The sequence below is a fragment of the Poecilia latipinna genome, unplaced genomic scaffold (genome assembly GCF_001443285.1).
Source record: "Poecilia latipinna isolate Pla-1442-1.1 unplaced genomic scaffold, P_latipinna-1.0 Scaffold245, whole genome shotgun sequence".
Classification (NCBI taxonomy): domain Eukaryota; kingdom Metazoa; phylum Chordata; class Actinopteri; order Cyprinodontiformes; family Poeciliidae; genus Poecilia; species Poecilia latipinna.
The window spans coordinates 69,321-88,544 of record NW_015112861.1 but is presented as its reverse complement, the minus strand read 5'-3'; the positions used below and the strand labels follow the sequence as shown (position 1 = coordinate 88,544).

At 38.2% G+C, this 19,224-nt stretch overlaps 1 protein-coding gene across 1 annotated transcript in view; it reads right to left on the bottom strand.

The window, feature by feature from the left end:
- Positions 1–1,030: 1,030 nt before the first annotated feature.
- The window catches only part of stxbp5l (syntaxin binding protein 5L), a gene marked incomplete at its 5' end in the record, with an annotated part of 82,513 nt that continues 64,319 nt past the window's right edge, over positions 1,031–19,224 (bottom strand). Inside the window, 8 exons of the mRNA XM_015032560.1 lie at positions 1,031–3,899; positions 5,147–5,367; positions 5,557–5,668; positions 6,097–6,262; positions 7,601–7,964; positions 8,972–9,211; positions 10,792–10,893; positions 18,568–18,747. Of these exons, the coding sequence (XP_014888046.1) occupies positions 3,858–3,899; positions 5,147–5,367; positions 5,557–5,668; positions 6,097–6,262; positions 7,601–7,964; positions 8,972–9,211; positions 10,792–10,893; positions 18,568–18,747 (1,427 nt within the window). The remainder of the gene's footprint in view (positions 3,900–5,146; positions 5,368–5,556; positions 5,669–6,096; positions 6,263–7,600; positions 7,965–8,971; positions 9,212–10,791; positions 10,894–18,567; positions 18,748–19,224) is intronic.

Below are 19,224 nucleotides of genomic sequence, written 5' to 3'. Positions count from 1 at the left end.
ATCTTCTGCATTGCTGCACTACATTTTGCTCAAAAATTAAGAGCTTAGACTTAGTATTAACCTCAATTTAACAGTATTTCATGCAAAAACGTTGGGGATTTGCTAGTTGTTCTGCTCAGTGACCAGAATAACTACAATTAGCAAAATGATGAAAATGTTTTTTTCCCCTATGTAGTGCATTCAAACATAACATTTTCACTAATGACGGTCATACTCTACTATCAACATGATGGATTTAGTGAGACACAAAAGAGTAATTAAGCTGTTTACTGTAACCATAATTTTCTCTGGTATTTGCAGGAGCCATATTGGAGTCAAAGGTGAGCCACCAACTTCTATAATTGTATCTCTGACTTAAAGGAGAGTTACAAATTATGTTTTTAGCTTCAAGCTGTTTAAATGTCAATTTTTTTCTGAGTACAAATGGAACATAATACAAATTTGTTCCACTTGAATCAGCAGTCAGACAGAATATTTTTTAAAATATATATTTTCAAATAAAAAGGTTCTAAATGTAAATGTAATTGTTTTCCTTAACGTTTCACTCCTAAAATTACATTTCCTGTACTCTGATAAAAGAGCATGACAGCATTAGAGGCCAAAGGAACAGAGATTTCCAGTGTGTACATCAATCAATGTTTATTTCAGTTTTGCTTTTGCATCAACATATTTTCAGACCTTTTTTATCAAGTTATTTCTATTACACTAGAATATATCAAGAACAAAAAGTGGAATCCATTGAAATAAGACAAACGTTGTTGCCATTATTGAGAAAACCAAAAAATGCCATTTCAGCATACTACATTGTGAAGAACTACATAGTTCCAGTGATTTAGACAGAGCCAGAATACCAGATAGTATAGTACCAGCAGTAACAGGTAGAACAAATACAGAAATCATTTTTTGTATGTTTTACCTTTCACCCAAAGTTAAACTGTACAGTTAATATAAAAACTGAAAACATACAAACCAAAAACAGGAAAAAAAAGCTTAACAAAACACCCTGTCAACAGAAGTCAGATTTTTTTTAGTTTTTGTTTTTCCTTCTGAATTTTGGTTTTGTTTTCTTTTTATGCGTATTCTCTGCCACTGAAAGAACTGCACAGAACACAAATGTCACTGACGGTACAGAGATAAGAGGATGATGTATTATTGAATCAAAATCATGGTGTTTTTTTCTTTTTATTCATGTAGCTCCACTGTGAAAGCTCAGAATGTTTAGGTTAGTTTATGTTTGTATGCAGGCCATTTGAGTCTAAGGAATGTCTCAGCAGCCCGACAAAGCTGGTGGAAATGACCGATTTACTTGTGGATCTTTGTTTTACAGATTTTAAATGCATTTAATGTATGTCTCATCTTGGATGTGAAACCGGCCTCTACTTGACCGAGGCAATTTATTTTACCCTCGATGTGGTGATGCTCCAAAGGATAAAAAACACGCGAGTGATCAAAGTTGGTACCCTTGGATTTTTTTTTTTTTCATGTCAGTTCAAAATACGGACGAGTTCACAAGTACAAAATATCCTTCTTGTTTGACGCTGTTAGTCTGTGTCGTGTGGCTACCCACTGACGTACAACACAATCACAATTTGATACACGACTATGTATCATAAAACATTAGTTGCTTTTAAAAATACATAAGCCATCAGTGAAGAGGCTGTAACCATCAAATATTTGACTGCGACACAAGGATATCATAGTCAGTAAGAACAATATTGAAAAGAAAGAAAAAAACAACCATTTTTGCCTCCAGTTGAAATTTCTGCAAATGTTTTACACATATACATATTTTTCTTCACTGACTCAACATTTGAACATCACTAAAAAAAAAAAAAAAATCTGTTATTTCCCCTGAACTGTTTACAGATACACTACTCACAGACGGCAGAGATGAAACTGATGTGATCTCAACTCACTTTTATCGGAAAAACTGAAAATCACAACGCACGCCGTCCTGGGTTGCGAGTAAATGCCTATTTGGGTTTAACACTGAAAAGATGGGAGGGCACATTTTTTGATTGCTTTGACAGAAAAAAAAAAGTAATATTTGAAATCTTTCTTGAACACACACACACACGCACGCACACACACACAACCCAAAGGCTTGCTAAACTTTGACGTCCAACAGAGGCTGTTAAAGACCTACATTAAAAAACGCCTTTGTTTACTTGCATTAAAGGTGACCTGCGCGAGTCCCTTTCCTTCTGGCTCCAGATTTTTATGTTTCAGTGCCAAAATGTAAGAAAAAGAAAAAAAGATAAAATAATTACATTTTTGTGTTTTCATAAACAGAATAAAGGTTTTAATGTGTCTTAAATCTACCGCTCATGTAGATTAATAAACCTTCAAAGTTTGACCGGTTGAAATTATTCGTATTTAAAAAAAAAAAAAAAAAAGAAATTACAAAATACATTCAGTACTAATTTGAAGCAAAGAAAATTCTTCATTGTGGACCAAATTAAAAGTTGTGATACAGGTGCCAACCTAAGAGTCTTTCTCTACCCGCAATACAGGGACATATTTTCTCTGTTGATCCTGAGTCCCAATTGAATAAACATGCAGATAAGCAATAATAAAACCAGTTGGTATGCAATAGATGGATTAGAGAATAGTTTTTCCTCCCAAGTGCTAGTGCCACCCTTCAACCGGATGCAGTCCTGCAAATTCACCCATTTCAAAAACCTCCACTGCCCTTGTATATATTGTTTAAAGAAAAAAAAGGAAATGAATTTTGATATGCCCTCTACGAAGAACTTCATATGTAATTCTTTAAGATCTATCGCTCCCGCTAATGCCCTCGTCTTGCTTAAGCTTCCAGTGAAAAGATTCCTCCTACTTGCTTTTTATGGCACACAAACTGTATATAGGTTTGTACAACAGATATAAACACACGATTCAGAATACACTGTCCTCATCTATGTCACTTCAGTTGCTGTTTTTACACACCTTTTGAGTATGGAGTTGTCTTTGTCATCCAATGTATTTGAGAGTAGCAGCAGCTCAAACAGTGAAAACACGTTAGGGTGATCAGACTTTGCAGAGTTAAGTGTTATTACTACTTATTTAAATTTGCATTGTGCAGCCCAGAGTAAATGAAGTTAGAAGAAAGTTTGAATATTACATTATTCCAAGTCTGTGTAGATAGTTATTTATGTGCATTTATATTGTATTAAGTAATATTTGCTTAGACTAATAAAAAGACTAATAAAATTAACCATAAATGAAAATTAAAAAAGGGAAAGTAACACAAGTTTTGGCTTAATAGCAATGCAGTTATACGATTCCCTTTTTAGATATAGTTTTTTATTTTTTTTTATTTTTTTTTGCCAGTATCTCAAAAATATAAAGTTTTTCATAGTTTCTGTCGTTGGCTTACATCATAAATAAAAGTTCTTTTTTTAATCATTTTAAATCTCCTCTTAAATTAGCATGCTGCTTTTTAATATGGCAGTTGGATATTTTTTAATACTCATCCATTGCTGTTTCATGCATTTCTTGTTGGTTTCATAACTTTTGAGTATCTACACAGTAAGATCCAGAAATCCCAACCATACAAGCTCACACTCAGACAAACACGCATACACACACTCACACCACATTGTTGGATATTTCAAGTTCTTTCTTTAGACCGTCAAACTGTCCCCAACTGTCCGTATTACCTCCCGTCTAGACGAGGAATAAACCTGCTCTCGTCCTTCAGCAAAGTGACACTGAAGTACACACAGCTAGTTCTAAAAGCTGTAAAGACAAAGTCACTCTTCTGTCTCTTCTGATTGCTTTCATTTCACATGTGAAAGTCCAGTCGCAGCATGAAGTTCTTGATAGGCCAGTGGCAGCCTCATCCCGCCGTCCCGATGTTAGAACTGGTACCACTTCTTGTCCTTACACTTCAGCATCATCTGCAAAAAGACAGAGTCATACGCTGTTGGTTAATAAATCAAAGAGTTAAAATAAACAGTAGCTGAGCCGCCAATGAATTTGGTTACTTTTTCCTCAACATGGGGGAGCTTGTTTTTGTCATCATAAAAGGATTTTGCCAATAATTTGAAAACAGCAGCTGTCGGGGCCAACAGCAATGCAAGTCCAAGTCAGTCATACCAATGTTAGCTTGCAAACCGTATTTCCTGCAATCCATAAAAAAATAAAAAAAAATCAAAGATATGATTTTCTTGGGTTCCCTCTAACGAGCCAAGTGTTTTTCAACCTTTACAAGAGAGACTGTAAATGAATGACTGTTTTGGCTGCTGCAGCTCCTTATAAACTTTTATAAATAAATAAATAAATAAATAAATCAACTAATAGATCTTGTGGCTTATGAAATCTCTGACATGAAACCACGTATCATTCCTGCTCTTCCCAACCACCACAGAGTGCTGCTGTGGGCCCTTCTCCCATGCTAACTCACTCACACCCTTCAGTATTCATTAGTTTCCTCAACCTGTGGTAAAAGTCAAATGAGACGTCTCTGAAGCCTCAACTAGCTGATTGCACAATGAGAGCGGGATGTAAATGCACATTTTCTTCGTCTAAAAAAAAAAAGTCAAATCAGAATAAATATGCTAGCAGTAGCATAGCATTCAGGTAATTGCTCTGCAATAATACATCATCTGCAGGAGCAATTCATTAGATTATTCAAGTTTGTAGTTCTGTGCTTTGAATCAAGACTTTAGACAAAAATGATGAAGCAATCCATGTTTGAGGTGGTATGTTGTTAAAACACTGAATTAAAATCTTGCAGTAACACCTTCTAGGTTGGAATATCTGTTACTGAAGTGAAAATGAATAAGAATGCAGAAATTTGCAGTTATAATTGTAGTACTAATGTGTATAATATCACAGTTGGAACAAGGTGCTTGAAAGGAATATTTGGTAGAATATTACATTTCAAATACTACTCATTCAAACTGGATGGATTTCTCTCTCCCTGATGTTAAAAAAAATATATATATATTTTTTGTGTTTGAGATACCGAAGCTCATGGGCATGAGAACATTGTGATAATTATTAAATAAAGAGAGGTGAGAGAAATGTGGCAAAAAAAGCAAGCAGTAAAACCGAAACGTCGTGCAGACCTATGAAACATTACTGACAGTATGGCTGCCTTCACTGTGGACCCTTAAACATAAATATTGTCTTCTATCCTCACCTCATGAGCATGTTTGGAGAAAGTTTCTGCACTGGTCATCATCAGGGCGGTCCGCTCCTCCAGCTCCCCCAGCCTCTGGCCTCTCTCATCCAGAGCGATGCGAGCCCGAGCCAGCTCCCCCACCGCTCCACTCGCCGCCACCTTCATGCCTTCTACACCTCCCTGGCCGGGGATGTGCTGTGCCAGACTCCGAGAAGCCTTCCCAGCTGCTGCCTCACCAACTGGGAACCACATCAGGCAAAATGACATTTTCATAAACCGTTATCCCTCTGGTGCTCTTAATGTGTATTTTAGCTGTTGAATTAATCTTGAAAGGGTTAATTGTCTCATGCCGTCTTATTGTTAATGAATAAGTTAGGTTTCTAGATACAATGCATGATAAGTTATGATTAAATAATAAAAAGACGCACAAAGCTCCTCTCTGTCGAAAGTATGGGCGTTTCCTCCAAAGAAGCCCTTTAAAAATCCTCTGTTTTGAGCTTCTGGTGTTTCTATTGGAGTAAACAGTTCCCCAAGCATTTCCTGAAATGAACAAATAGAGAGCAAAAATTAAAACTTTAAGACTCATATTTCAGCCATTTTTCTTAGAGGTACAACGCCAACACATCAGTAATGACACTGTGACCACCTCTGCCTCTAGATGGCACTATGGAAACATCACATGACTTAATCCACATCCATGTGCTGCAAGTGTGGAACGTCAGCTCTGACCAATAAATATCTATGATGATGCTCATATTTAAATGAACACATTTACACAGTAAAACCATATAAATGTTCAAATCCTTTGAAGTTTGCACCATGTATAACCAAAGTGACATCTGACGCCTAATCCCGCCGTCCGCCCCGGGCTTTAACAGGGCCATGAATAATGGATACAGCTCCTTCACAGCGCCGCTGCTTTTCCCAACCAAAAGATACATACCTATGCACAGAACCACAGTGCTCACCTGCAGGTTGTCACACATTTCCTGGCTGTATGTAATTCTCTGGATTTCTGTCGGGGAGCTGAGATACAGTGCCTGCCCCTCATTGGTGAAACAAAAGGTTCTTGCTATGCGCATGTCTGTCAGAGGCAGGTAATTGACATCCATCAGCGGCCTTAAGCTGGGCAAACTGCGAGACGAATGACAGGAGTGAATGAGAGACACATTAGACACCTGGTGAACACTTAGATCATATGAGTTACTTTCTAAACAAAGAAACAAATGGGAAGCTAACTTTATGCCCAGCAGTGAAAAGGAAATCAGATAGTCAAATAAAACCAATTAGCTTCCAGCTGAGTAGTGAAGAGTAATTTCTCGAAGCAGATTTTCTCAACTTTGAGAACATTATATCTACAAAGTGCACGAGAGAAGACTAGAAAGTCAATGCATATCCAGACGAATTCTGTTTTAATATTCATGTCTGAAATGCATCAGATCAGGCGCTTTAAATGAAAAATATTGAGCGGAATCAATCAACTATATTTGTAAATGTTGGGATCTCAATCTGACTGTAACTATGCAGTTAATTTTAGCAGTTCTCATCTGGACTTGACAAAAAAATCTCCCTATTTTGATGTGAGAAGATTATTACAAGACAATTCCCATAAGACTTAAAGAAGACACATCATGCAACATCCAATTTTTTAGTTCTTGGATGCATTTTGTTGTGTACTTGGAGTCCATAGGAATGCAGAAAAGTTGAATTTTTCTCTGATGCTGTGTAGATATCTTTATATTTTCAGATTTTTTTCCATCTGTTCAGTTTCTCTGTTGCACTTTTCTCCGACCAATAAAACACAGCATTTGCTTCAGAACTGCCAAAAAAAAAAGGCCATTAACTTCTGGCTAACCAATTTTGTGACACTTCCAGTTTTATTTCTTGCAGTAATTTTGAAGTCTAAGTTCAAGGAGCCCGAAACTACAAGTGGATCGAAGTGTTCAGATGTTGGATGTTCAGATTAACCCACACAATTCATCACATTGTTCCATAGCATCAGAACATCTTCGAAGGTTCTTACAACTGTGTTGATACCTTGTCTAAAAGACTTGTTCGTTGAAATTTTGGTAGCAATTCTGGCTTTAACATGTAAAGATGGATGGTAAAATTCTGTGGAGCTAGATCATTGTAAATAGATGCTTAAGCTGCATTTAAAGAAACCACACCGAAGTGAGTTGCTCAGGCACAAATCAGAACAGGGATACAAAAGTGGAGCTTGTATAATGAGACATTCAGACAGCTTTATGTACAGCACGAGTAAATGATTTAAATGGGAAAAGGAAGGATTTAAAAGCATGATATCCACTTTAAAGTTGCAAAAAGTGCTGATTCAAGATAGCTGGGAATGCGTGCTGTGCTTTTCAGACTTTTACTGGTAAGAACCTTTCTAAATGATCCTTTTTCTTACATTTTGGTTTACGTGTACATCTTACACATGCAGCACTCTTGAGCGCTGCAGATCAATCTTACCTGAGTGTCATGACGTGTCCGTTAGCGCAGAAGCAGGCCAGGCACACACTGTTGCACAGAGATACCACATCAGCTCGAAGCACAAAGGACGACTCTGTGATGTTGTGGACAAAGAGGCATGACTGTGAGGGCATCAAGAAGACTTTGGCCTGCCTCTCAGAGCACACCACGGCCAAATGTCCCTCTCCAAAGGCATCCTGGGAAGAGGACGGGGAAAAGTGGACCAGCTTGCGCCTCCGTGGTCTGTCAGGGTCCTCTGGGGCATTCAGGTCCCGCCAAACCTCATATGGGCTCTGAATTAGAGCTCCATTGCAGTCCAAGAAACCAAAGCGAAGCACAGAGCCTTTTAACATTAGGACTGCTCCTGGGAAGTTTGGAAAGGACAAACAAGAGATAAGAGTCAAGTGGTCCACAATTTTCAAGGCTGCAAATGTAGAAGCTATGGAGCTGTTGGATCCATAACAATATCTGTTAAAGTAATTTAAAGTTTAGATTTCATAAATAAGCTTAAGAAATGCACATATGATTACACGATGGCCAGTATTTTTACCGACAGCTGCTAATGTTTTCTTAGTTACACTTATGACCAGACTGATGTCTTCAAGATTTGGACAACTGAAAAACATAGATTGTAAAAACAAGTTTGTTTCAGCTGTTTTACTTAAGACAGCCAATTTTTTAGAAAGCCATTACTTTACACAAGGTTTCTGTTTTACTTCAGAGGAATAAGGACGAATGGGGCATGTTTGCTTGCTGCTATTTAATCATGTTCAAAGTAAACGGCGAAGCAGAAAACCCGTTTGAACTCTTGAGTGATAGCAGTAATTTACAAGATCAAGAATGACAAATTCCTGTAAAAGTTATCTTCCACTACAGATTAAATCCAATTGAAATAAATGAGCTACCTATGCTTGCTGTGTTTGACTTACATTGTTCTAAGAGTGAAATGTAGAGCACTCAAGTCTGCAGAAAATATCCTGCCATTATACTAAAAGGGCCTCTTTTGCAGAAACATGGTATTTTGAGAGGTTTTAGAGTAGATGGGCATGTAATCACACAATTTAAGAGGAAAACAACAAAAGAAAAAAGAGAAACACAGTTTGTTCAGTTCCCTTACACTATTTTTATTAAAATACCATTCTGAAAAAAAAAACAGGGAAAATGCAACAACCTTTAATTTGAGCACTTTAATAATGTAAAATTAACTCTTGCATTACAGCAAGAGTTTGATTGCTGTAATGCCAGTAAGGCTTTTCCACTGATTATTCACAAAGGCATACATATTTTTCCTCTTTTAAAACAACACACAAATAAAAACAGTCCATGAGCTACACTTTGTGTCAGTAAAAACCTAGAAGTGCTGGTGCTTACCACTAGGGCCAACAGTGACAGGGTCCTCCATCCTCTCGTCGTGGTCAGTGGGGATCGATAGTGGGATAAGGATGACCACTCCTAAGCTAGTCCCTACCCACAGACATGGTGTGGGCAGGGCATCACTCTTGCGTCCATAGGACTCTCCAAACTGCAGTGTGGTGATAGCTTCTTTGGTGTCCCTGTCAATGCTAGACACGCTGGAACTGCGAGAGCGGCTGAAGGAGTTTTCACGACTCTCTGTAGCAGCAGCGGCAAGAACAATGGCCGAACACACAGGCATGGTGGAAACAAAGAATGAGGAGACAGATGGGAAGCAATGATGGGGAGAAGAGGAGCAAGAGGGAAAGAAACGTAAGGTAAAGTTATGGAAAACGTTTTTTTTTTTTTTTTTTACAAGAGTTGGTGAAAGATTAGTGGGGAGGAATGGAGGCACAACAGAAAGGAGGTATGGCAGGACAAGCGGTTAAAAAGAAAAAGGGCATACAGGAAGGAAAAGGAGTGATAAGCATGGTCGAAACATTTTTAAAACTCAAACATGGCTCATTTCTTGACTAAGTGATGCAAAACACTGCAACAAAAATGCCTGTGAATGGATGTCAAACACTTAGAAGCAAAGTGAATATTCACAGTAAAGACACCTGGACAGAAACACCACCTCTACCTGAAACATAAACACCCGCACACATGAAGAAACACATACACATTTATGCTTTAAGTTTATTGACATCATACTAGTCCTTAGTCACTGGCAGGACTCCATCTGGCGAGACACGCAAACCCACACACACTTACACTCTACAAACTGCACCAATTTCAAAAGCTTCTTTAACTCCATCTCGGCATTCTGCGTCCCACTCCTTCATTGTGTGCTTAAAGCTTCCATCATGAAAGTATTTCCGTATTGCTGCATTTCTGAATAATTCAGAGCCAAGAGACGTTCAGTACTGCACTCAGACTGATGTTACAAAAAGTGGAGGCTTTATGGAAAAGCAAGTACAGATAGGTGCAGAGCCTGGTGTACGCTTATCAAACAGATTAATTGAATCCAAACGGATATTAAAAGGCTGCAACTTTACAGTATTGTGATGGCAAAATATCCAATCTAATTATCTTTTACATAGATTTGTACTACCAGTGCCATTAAAAAGTATTTTATTCCTTAAACCTTTACCACCTTTTGTCCAATTCAAACCAAGAACATCAATGCATTTTGTCAAGATTTTGTCAGGCCAACACAAAATCATTAAACTTATTGAAGAAAAAGCTTAGATGGTTTTCAAACCAGTTTCACTCTGCAGATTTAACTTTTTTGGTAAACAAAAAGTTTGAAAAAACGTTTCCTTTCATTTCACAATCATGTGCAACTTTGTTTTGTTGCATTACGTAAAATACAGTAAAATACAATGATGTTTTCTGGTGATAATGGGACAAAATGTGGAAAAGGTCAAGGGTTACGAATAATTTTCCAAAGTGCTTTTATCGAAGAAAAGTTGAACATTGGCTCTTTAAACCCCAGAATACCCAAGCTCTCCTTGTTGATTAAACACAACCTAAAAAGAAACAAAAAGAGGAGGAGATCTCCCTTGACCATAAAAGCAGTACCAAGCAAAAAGCCTGTGAAAGATTTAGCTGCTCTTCTATAAAGATGACATGACCCACCCAGTTCGTACATCGTCCAAGACAAGATGACGCAGCTGAAGGCATGTTCAGATGACACAGGGCCACAAGACGAGTTGACATTCTGACTGATGGACGGACGCAAACAAGTCAGCAGGACAGCGGTAGGTGTGTTTGTGTGTCTGCCGAAGCCCCCTTACCTCTCTCGTTCCAGCAGTACGCGGCGGTGGTGTGGTGCTCGTCATGGGAGTACATAGTGACTCCGTGTAACTGCTGAAGCATTGCCCTCCTTGATGCATGCCCTAATTGTCCCCCAACAACATGAACCCCGTAGAAGAAAACCACATCCCCGTCATGGCCCAGAGAAACACGTACACACACCAGTGCGCACAAACAAACAAGAGCAGCAACGCAACAGACGAGATGGACGGATGAACAACGGTTCCAGAGAACAACAAAAAGGAAGAGAAGAAAAGAAAGCAACTGAGCGTGGAAAACATTTCTTCAAAAGTATACAGCAGTGAAAGCGTAGCAGTAACAGATGGGTGATCCGAGCTCGGTTTCTAGTGACCAAACAATGCATCTTCACGTCTTCTGACTCTTTATGCTTAACAACGTGCTCATGTTTAAGCTCAAGTGTCGTGGGGAACAGACACTGCAAGCAGGACACTGTGACAGATGAACAGATTCTGAACAAAACTACTGCATGACAAAGTTATAGTGGACATGATTTTAAATTAGAGATGGAGAATTTGCAATTATTTTGGTTGATATTACTAAAACCACACTCTCTCTGATTATTCCCTAAGAAACTCTGACCCTTATCTTAACTCAGACATTTTAATATTCTGCCAACATTTACAAATGTTAGTGTATCTTATACTAAGCAGAGGTTGAAAGCTAAGTATAGGCGACCTTATTGTAAAATGTGAAGTCTTTTTTTATGTGCTTTAAACCTTGCTCCACGCATGTGCATATACGTTTCTATCAAAGAGTTCCTTTTATCAATTTAAGCACCTCACTTGTGATTTTAAAATGGGTAATTTTGAGTTGTATTTTTGAGTTTCAATCAGATCAAGTCGACTGATTCCAATCACTCCATAACTCAGCTAAAAGTTTTGTTTGATATTTTGAGTTGCCAGTCACTTTGCTGGTCAGTTGAAAACACACAGCTACCAATTAATAGAATAAATAATTATTCTATTCTATTCTATTCTATTCTATTTGTGCATTTTAAAGATGCATCCAGAGATGAATCTGGAACTGCAGATGAACTGACAAATCATCTTGATCTTCCTTGATGCTGGAGCAGCTGGTTATGAACTCAACAATCGTATTGTTTTAGGATCAGTGAATGCATCATAGCTAAGCTCTGACAGATTGTCTTTCAGTTAGCGGACACACATAAATAGAAAACTGTGATAATCATGGTTATCTATAATGTAAGATTTCAAGTAGTTTAAAATGTTGAAACATTTTTGAAACTGTTTAACTGCAGAGTTGAGAACCACAGGTCACCCGCTCTCACTTAGACGTGGTGTAAAGCTGCTCCAAATGTATATGAAAAATATTTCTGAGTAGAAAGGCTGCTTTAACTCTCCATTGAAGCTATAAATAAACAACTGAATAAATAGTGTAACACCTTACATAACATTTTTCTCTCAAATATTAATTTGGACTTTGCTTTACTGTTCTTACTTCATGTGTTTTGAATGAGCCTATTTTTTCTCAAGAGTCATTCAAAACCTGCAAAAAGGCAAGTCAGCTGTAGCCTCATTTGTAAAGGACAGATGATGTAATTCTGCGCCATATCCAAAGGGATTTTATTGTATTGGTAAGTTTTCATTGAGTAGAGCAGCTCTTTACATTTGGTCTACTGGTGAGGAACCAATGTTTTATTGTTAAATGTATTTTTGCTATTTAAACCTCTGAAAGATGAATCGGCTAACATCAGCAAGTCAGAACTAAATTGGTGATCAGAAATTGGATACAAAATTGCTGATCAAATAATCTGTAATAACGTTATTTCAAAATACGTGTATACTGAATTTCAGTTTCCAAACTAGTTAAAAGTTCACTCATGCATCTATGTGGAAAGATACAAAAAAACATGTGGGTAAATAATTGCTCTCTTTTTTTCTCCGAAACCTCTGCCATCTCTGAAACAGTGCTGTACGCTGCAGCAGGCATCCGTGAGCATACAATAGACCTCTGTCTGGGCGGCGGCAGCCTGCTTTCGCCGTGTGTCACTGGGGTGTGTTTACGCTGCGTGACAGAGCCTGTGGGGTGCTGGCTAATGAAAGTCAGGCACAGTGGTGTTCTGACAGGACACAGGGACCCCTTGGGGCCCCTTACAGAGAGGCATAGACAGGCTAGGCGGTATAGAGGAGGTGAGACAGACAAGAGCTAAACAGTGCTATGTACACGTACACCTGCAACACATAATAGAGACATGGACGAAAGACTGGAGACAATGCCTAATTCTATTTTTTTTTTTTTTGGTGGGGGTACACAGACTTGTCAAATTTCAATGCCTAACTGGTAAAGACTTTGTCTTCAATTTGTAACAAATTAAAAAGCAAAAGAAGCAGCAAGCGTATGGATAAGAGTAGAAGCAGGCCAATCAATCTTATATTTGTTTGAAGTTAAGTGAGCCACAACACTGCGTTGTGATTCAGCTAAAAAATGTGCTGTACGTGAGCTTCACTAATTGTAAACAAGACTCACCAACTAATTAGACATACAAAGTACTGAACTATAAATTGGATTGTTAATATTTAATACATTTGCGCTCAAATTAGAGTTGGTGCTGTAGAAATGTTCACTGTACGTTCAGTCGGGCTTCCCCTGCCATTTCCCTCCTCAGTCTCAAGGCCTGGCATGTAGGCCTCATTAACATCAGCCTCATTTCTCGCACTGTTTTCTGACCTTTAATTATTTCAGTTATCCTGCTGTCTCTTCGCCGTGGTAACCCAGCGCAGCTGATACACAACAGTCCCAAAGGTAGGTAACCAATACAGTATAAGCAAAGGTGAGCCAGCAATTGAAAGGCTAATTAAAAGAAGTTGCAGCGTGTGAAAGAAAAAAAAAAAGTTTTTCAGAGAAAATTGTGATGGCACCCCTAGTGGAAATGCATAAAAAGTCTTAAAATAAATCCATCTTTTATTGCAGTTGTATAGTCTCGCATGTTTTATGTTCTTTTATCTTTAGCTCCTGTAGGTTTTCTACCAGACTTCATGTGGACTAAGATGCTGATGGGCTAATTTTATGTCTGTGATTGTTTTGTATCAATATCCTGTTGAAAGACATAATGACGACCCATTTTCACTTGAATAATCTATTAGGGAGAAAAACGGTTCCACAGTTTCAGAGATTCTCCACCATTCTCAACAGAGAGCATGAGGTTTCTTTTCACATGTCTATCTTTTGTTTCCTACCAAACCCACCTGGAGTGTTTGTTGTCAAGAAGCTTAGTCTTTCTCTGGCAAAAGCAGAGGGTTCCAGTTGGAGTCCCAGTAAACTTAGCAAACTCCACAAATTTATATTTGCAATGTTAGTGCTATTTTTTTGGCATCACTCACAAACAACCAAGAGCCTGTTATGGTTGTTATGGAGACTTTGTGTCCCCAAGATGCCCCTCTTTGTTACAACACTGAGCTTCAAAGATATTGTTTACCTCTTTTATCATGCTCACAGTTTGTAGTAGCAAGAAAAAAAAAAACATGAATCTGCCTCCAGCCTTGTGGTTATTGGCTTAAAGAAATGTCCCTCCATGTTATTTCATATTTGGATTCAAAGGAAACAGAAAGTGCCATACCAAGTTAAAATTCATAGGACTTGATTGCTTTGAAGGGTTCAACTTACAAGCAGCATTCAGAAGAGCTTACTTTGCCTGAACACCAGCCAGAATTTTGCTAATAGCCAATACCAGACAAGAGTATTAGAAATTTGAACATAGTCAAGTATGAGCTGTTGCTATCAGGTGGCGATAGATTTGTGACATTTTCCATGCTTGCACTGATCTGCCTTAGAAGATTTGCAAAAAAACATGAAAGTAAGATGTATAAAAGTAAGAAAACCTTTTGAAATAGGCTGTAAATAACTTGTTATAAGCCACGAAATAGGCCAACTTTAAATGTCGTTACATCTCGACATCCAGGTTGAAGTAGGGTGATACGGTACTGCTTATCATTCACATTATTATAAAATATTATGCCATATTTCTCAAGCCGTCTGTCAAACAGCAATTATCAGAGGTCATAAATGCTTGAAATCAAGTGTGAAAAGAAGTGATTTCCTCTGTTGACAGCGTTGCTCTCACTGGTAATGCACCTGTAGCCAAGAGAACAACTTTAATAAAACATTTAGCTTATGGTAATGAAGAACTGCTTCCCTCCTGGTTCCAGGTCACTCTTGTATAATGAGGTTGATGAAGATAGCAGTGTGACTTGCAGAAGTGATACAAAGAGCTCAGCTTTGACTGCAACAAACAGCACTTTACTCTGGTTGGTAGAATGTACTTTCATTAGCTGTGAAGACTCCTGAAAGCATTCATGGAGCTTACAAAACAGACTGAATGCAAATCGTTACAGCTTTGAAGACCAGCAAGGATTTGAAGAATGAGGGATTTGAGAATGCAATTTAACCTCCAACTGACCAACTTCTGCTCTTACTTTATGCTTGATGTGCGTGCAGGGTGGCAACAGTAGCTGTGACATTTCGGCGGCTGTCACACTGTTGAGTCTCCTGTGGAGAGATCTGCCTTTCGTGACTTGACTGAGACTTTTTGTTGATCTGAGAGAGCTCAGAATAAAAGTGAAAATAGGTCCAAGAGTGAAATGGGATTGGCCGACCCACACTGCCAGAGACTTTTGAAAGTTTACGATCAATGGAGGGATTACACGTTGCATCAATGCACTCCGAAATCAACTCGTTGTTTTAGGTTGGCTGGCTTTACTTCAAGATAATGCACTGGGCTGAATTACAGCTGCACAGTAAGATATTTTTGAACTTTAAAGTAGCACACAGCAGTTTGTCACAACAACTTCCACAATAAGGTCAGTCAGGCTTCAGTCAATTTTATGGATAGCCAGTTTAAATCTTTTCTTTGAACTTGCATTTTCCTTGGAATGTGTAATTTTTCATAGCATCAGCCAACCAAATCAACCTCTCTCTGTGCAACTTTTTTTTTTTTTTGGAGAAAATTATATTTGATTCCAGTTGAATAAATGTAAAAATGCTCAACATCACCATAAATTGTTGATTATTCAACTAAGACGACGCCAAGGATTTCCAGAAACATCTCTTTCTCTCTGCTGCCTGGCAGTGACAGACTAAGTACAAGAACTCACACGCAGCTTGTAATTAAATGATGCAGTCTTAGCTGAGAAGACATTTTTATGTGTCAGTCCTGTTGCCCATACCTCAGAAATTATGTTGCTAGAAAAAAAACCCAACATTTTCATCTTGGATTTGACAGCGCATGGTTTTGCTGCCATTTGCTTAGTAAGCGATAAAGGGACATTTTTTGAATGTAAACTGAGTCATGTCTCCCTTTACATGGTGAACAACAACACTGAACAGAAGACACAGACTTTGCTAAGACAATTATCTGATGGTGTCTGTCTTAATTTTGAGACAACTGTAAAAACTTCAGTAGGTTTTGTTTGGAGCTTTGTGATTCACCAAGACAAAACAGTACATAGATAAAAATAAATAGAAAAAAAAAAAAGAAGTGGTTTCAGTCAGACTGGATGTAGAGAGAAGGTTCTCTCATCCTTACATAAATATGCTTCATTGTAGCCATAACTGTAAATTTAAGGTAATTATGCTGTGAGAAAGTAATCCTGTATCCTACTCCAGGCCTTTTACATGCATTAGGAAGGTTGCCCTAAATTTAGCTCAGCCCGTCTTACTGCAACTCTAACCATCTTTCCTGATCCTACTGAAGATGAGCAACCCCTGTAATCAGAATTATTTTCAGGGAAATTTCTCACCAACCATGGAGCCTTGCTTAAAGGCCAAAAACTGTTTGGAGTCATTTAGCAAGGCACAGTGAGATATTTGAAGCTCAGAATGTTCCTTCCTGCCTAACTACGCTATAAATGTGTGCCCAACGTTATCCCCAATGTTCTCTAAATTTAGATGACTTTACAAGACATCTGTATTTATACTTAAACAATTATGTGCTACTTTTTGCTGCTCTATCACATAAAATCCATTGAAGTTTGAGGTTACAATCTAACTAAATGTTGACATGGGCTGGAACACTTTTTTAATGCAGTGTATATAAAATATTTGAACCAATGATTACTCAGACACCCATTTACACTCTCGAAAACATGTTTCTGTTTCAGTCATATCGCTAAAAACATATTTACACAGAATATACATCATGGTATGGTGGCTACACCATTTTTCCGTTAACGTAGAAATTGTAACTGAGTGAAGAAAGGGAATTAAAATATCACATCACCAACCTCTAACCTATCTGGAAAAGTACGTTGAGATCCCTTAAAACACATCAGTGATGCTGTAAGTTGAAAGTTATGATAACAAGCATAAGATATTTTGGATTTTGAAGAGGAAAAAAAAAAGATGTGAAAAAAAATAACTTATCTTGCAAATTCACTTTACATTGCACAACTTAGAGGCCTGGAACATGGTTGACACAAGCAACAGTTCAAAAGCACACAATGCAAGGGTTGTTTCTTGCATTTGAAAGAGGCCGAGCTTGCAGTCAAATTGTTGAGAGGTGATGCTAATGCAAGGTGCAGAAATCCTGTTGCACATAATCAAATTAATAGCTCAAAAAGAGTTTCTTGCAAAAAAAAAAAAAGCTTCTCATATTATTACAACAAGTAATTCAGTTGATGGATGAACATATTTTCCCAGTCACTGCACACCAGATTAAGACTGCTCTGCTCTGTTGAATGCAGAACATCAGTCAAAAGAGACAATTTCATTCTCTTCAAACCTCATTTCAGTGTTAAGGTAACATGACTCTTTTGGGGGTTTTAAGCATTTCTCTATGTGACTTTTCTGGCCACTCTATTAATTCCATCTCTATTAATGCTATATCTTTACTAGATTATTATGTTTAAATCTCCGTGTTATTATATGAGGTCCCTGTGCTTTTATCAACAGTTCCAACTTTACTGTGCAGGAGCAAACATCACCAGTGCTCTATCACCGTTGTTATGCTATTGTTATTTCCAATAAGTTTTACCTGATGCAGAACTCTGTGTGCATATTTCCACAAATGTAGTTAGAAAAGAAAAATCATGTATGCAAAACTTGAAGTGTTTTTTTTTTTTTTCTAGTGATCACTCTTTCCTACTACGCTGTGGTTATTGTAATTATTATTGCTATTGCCACCATTGTGTTGCATTATAAACCCCATTTACTGCTGCTTGGAATTTTTCTCCTCCTTTTTGTTCTTCATTATCCTTATTATATAGTACAATTCCTTTGGTTCTCTTTGAGTCATCAATATATACTTTTTTTATTTGAACAAAATGTATTGAAATTAAACTCCAGTTCAAGGACTCTGCCCATATGCACAGTTTGGAGGTGTGTGTGTTATTCTCGTCAGTCTTAGCTCAGTTTTTAAGGCTTTTGTCCCTTTTGCTATTGTCTTATTCTTGTGTGAAGTGGAACCGAACAACTAATATACTGCGTACAATCAGAGTGGTAGCCAACTTTCCTAAGCACATTTTTGACTTGACCATTACTTTTTTGCTGCAAATAATTAGTTGTTGTTTATTTGATAATGAGACCATGTGCTCTCCTTTTGAGGAGTACAAAAACCAGGGTGCCATCTTGCATTAGCACATGCTTGCCTTGTGTTAACTATGTATCAGGCCACAGTTCACTTACCAAAGGGACAGAGGGTAACATGCAACTCATTAGAAATGTTAGGGGTGGGTTATGTTATGACGGTTTTAAGGATGGGAGTTGGGAAGACAAGCACACACCTTCAGTGTGGGACACAGGCAAAGAGATCTCCATGCAAGCAGCAGACTGGGCCTTTCGGAAGGGTGGTCGGCCAGGGCCTCTGCGGGTTAGCCGTGGCCCTTCGGGACCCATTGGAATGCGAGGCTTCCCCGCCGAGCAGGGCTGAGAGGTGGGACTAGTGCAATGTCCATTGACATGATCTGTAACAACGGCAAAGCATTAGCAAACAATAGAACGGAGGGAAATGATAAATTTGTCCAACATATTGTAATCCACAGCTGCAACATCCATCTTTATAGGTCTGAAAGTAGGAAGCGAAATCAAAACATCAATTGGCCTTTTTGAATTGCCATTAGGAAGCAGTTTGGGGAATATGTCTTTTTGTTTCTAGAATGGAAAGGCAAGTACACTCCAGGGCCAATGAAGATGGATATGTTGCAGTGTAAGAAGAATAAAACCTGATTGTCAAGTAGGAAAATGACAGTGAAGGACAGGGGGGTGAGTGCGTGGCGAAGGGCTGAAGAGAGGTTTGAAGGTAAGTATGTGCAAGGAGAAGAAAGAGATGCTGTGTCCAAAGAAAGGAAAAGGAAAATGCAGGGTGAAATTTGTAAGTGCAGCTTCCTCGACTCTGTGCCAGTAAAGAGATTTAAAAAAATAAATAAAAACACACAAAAAAC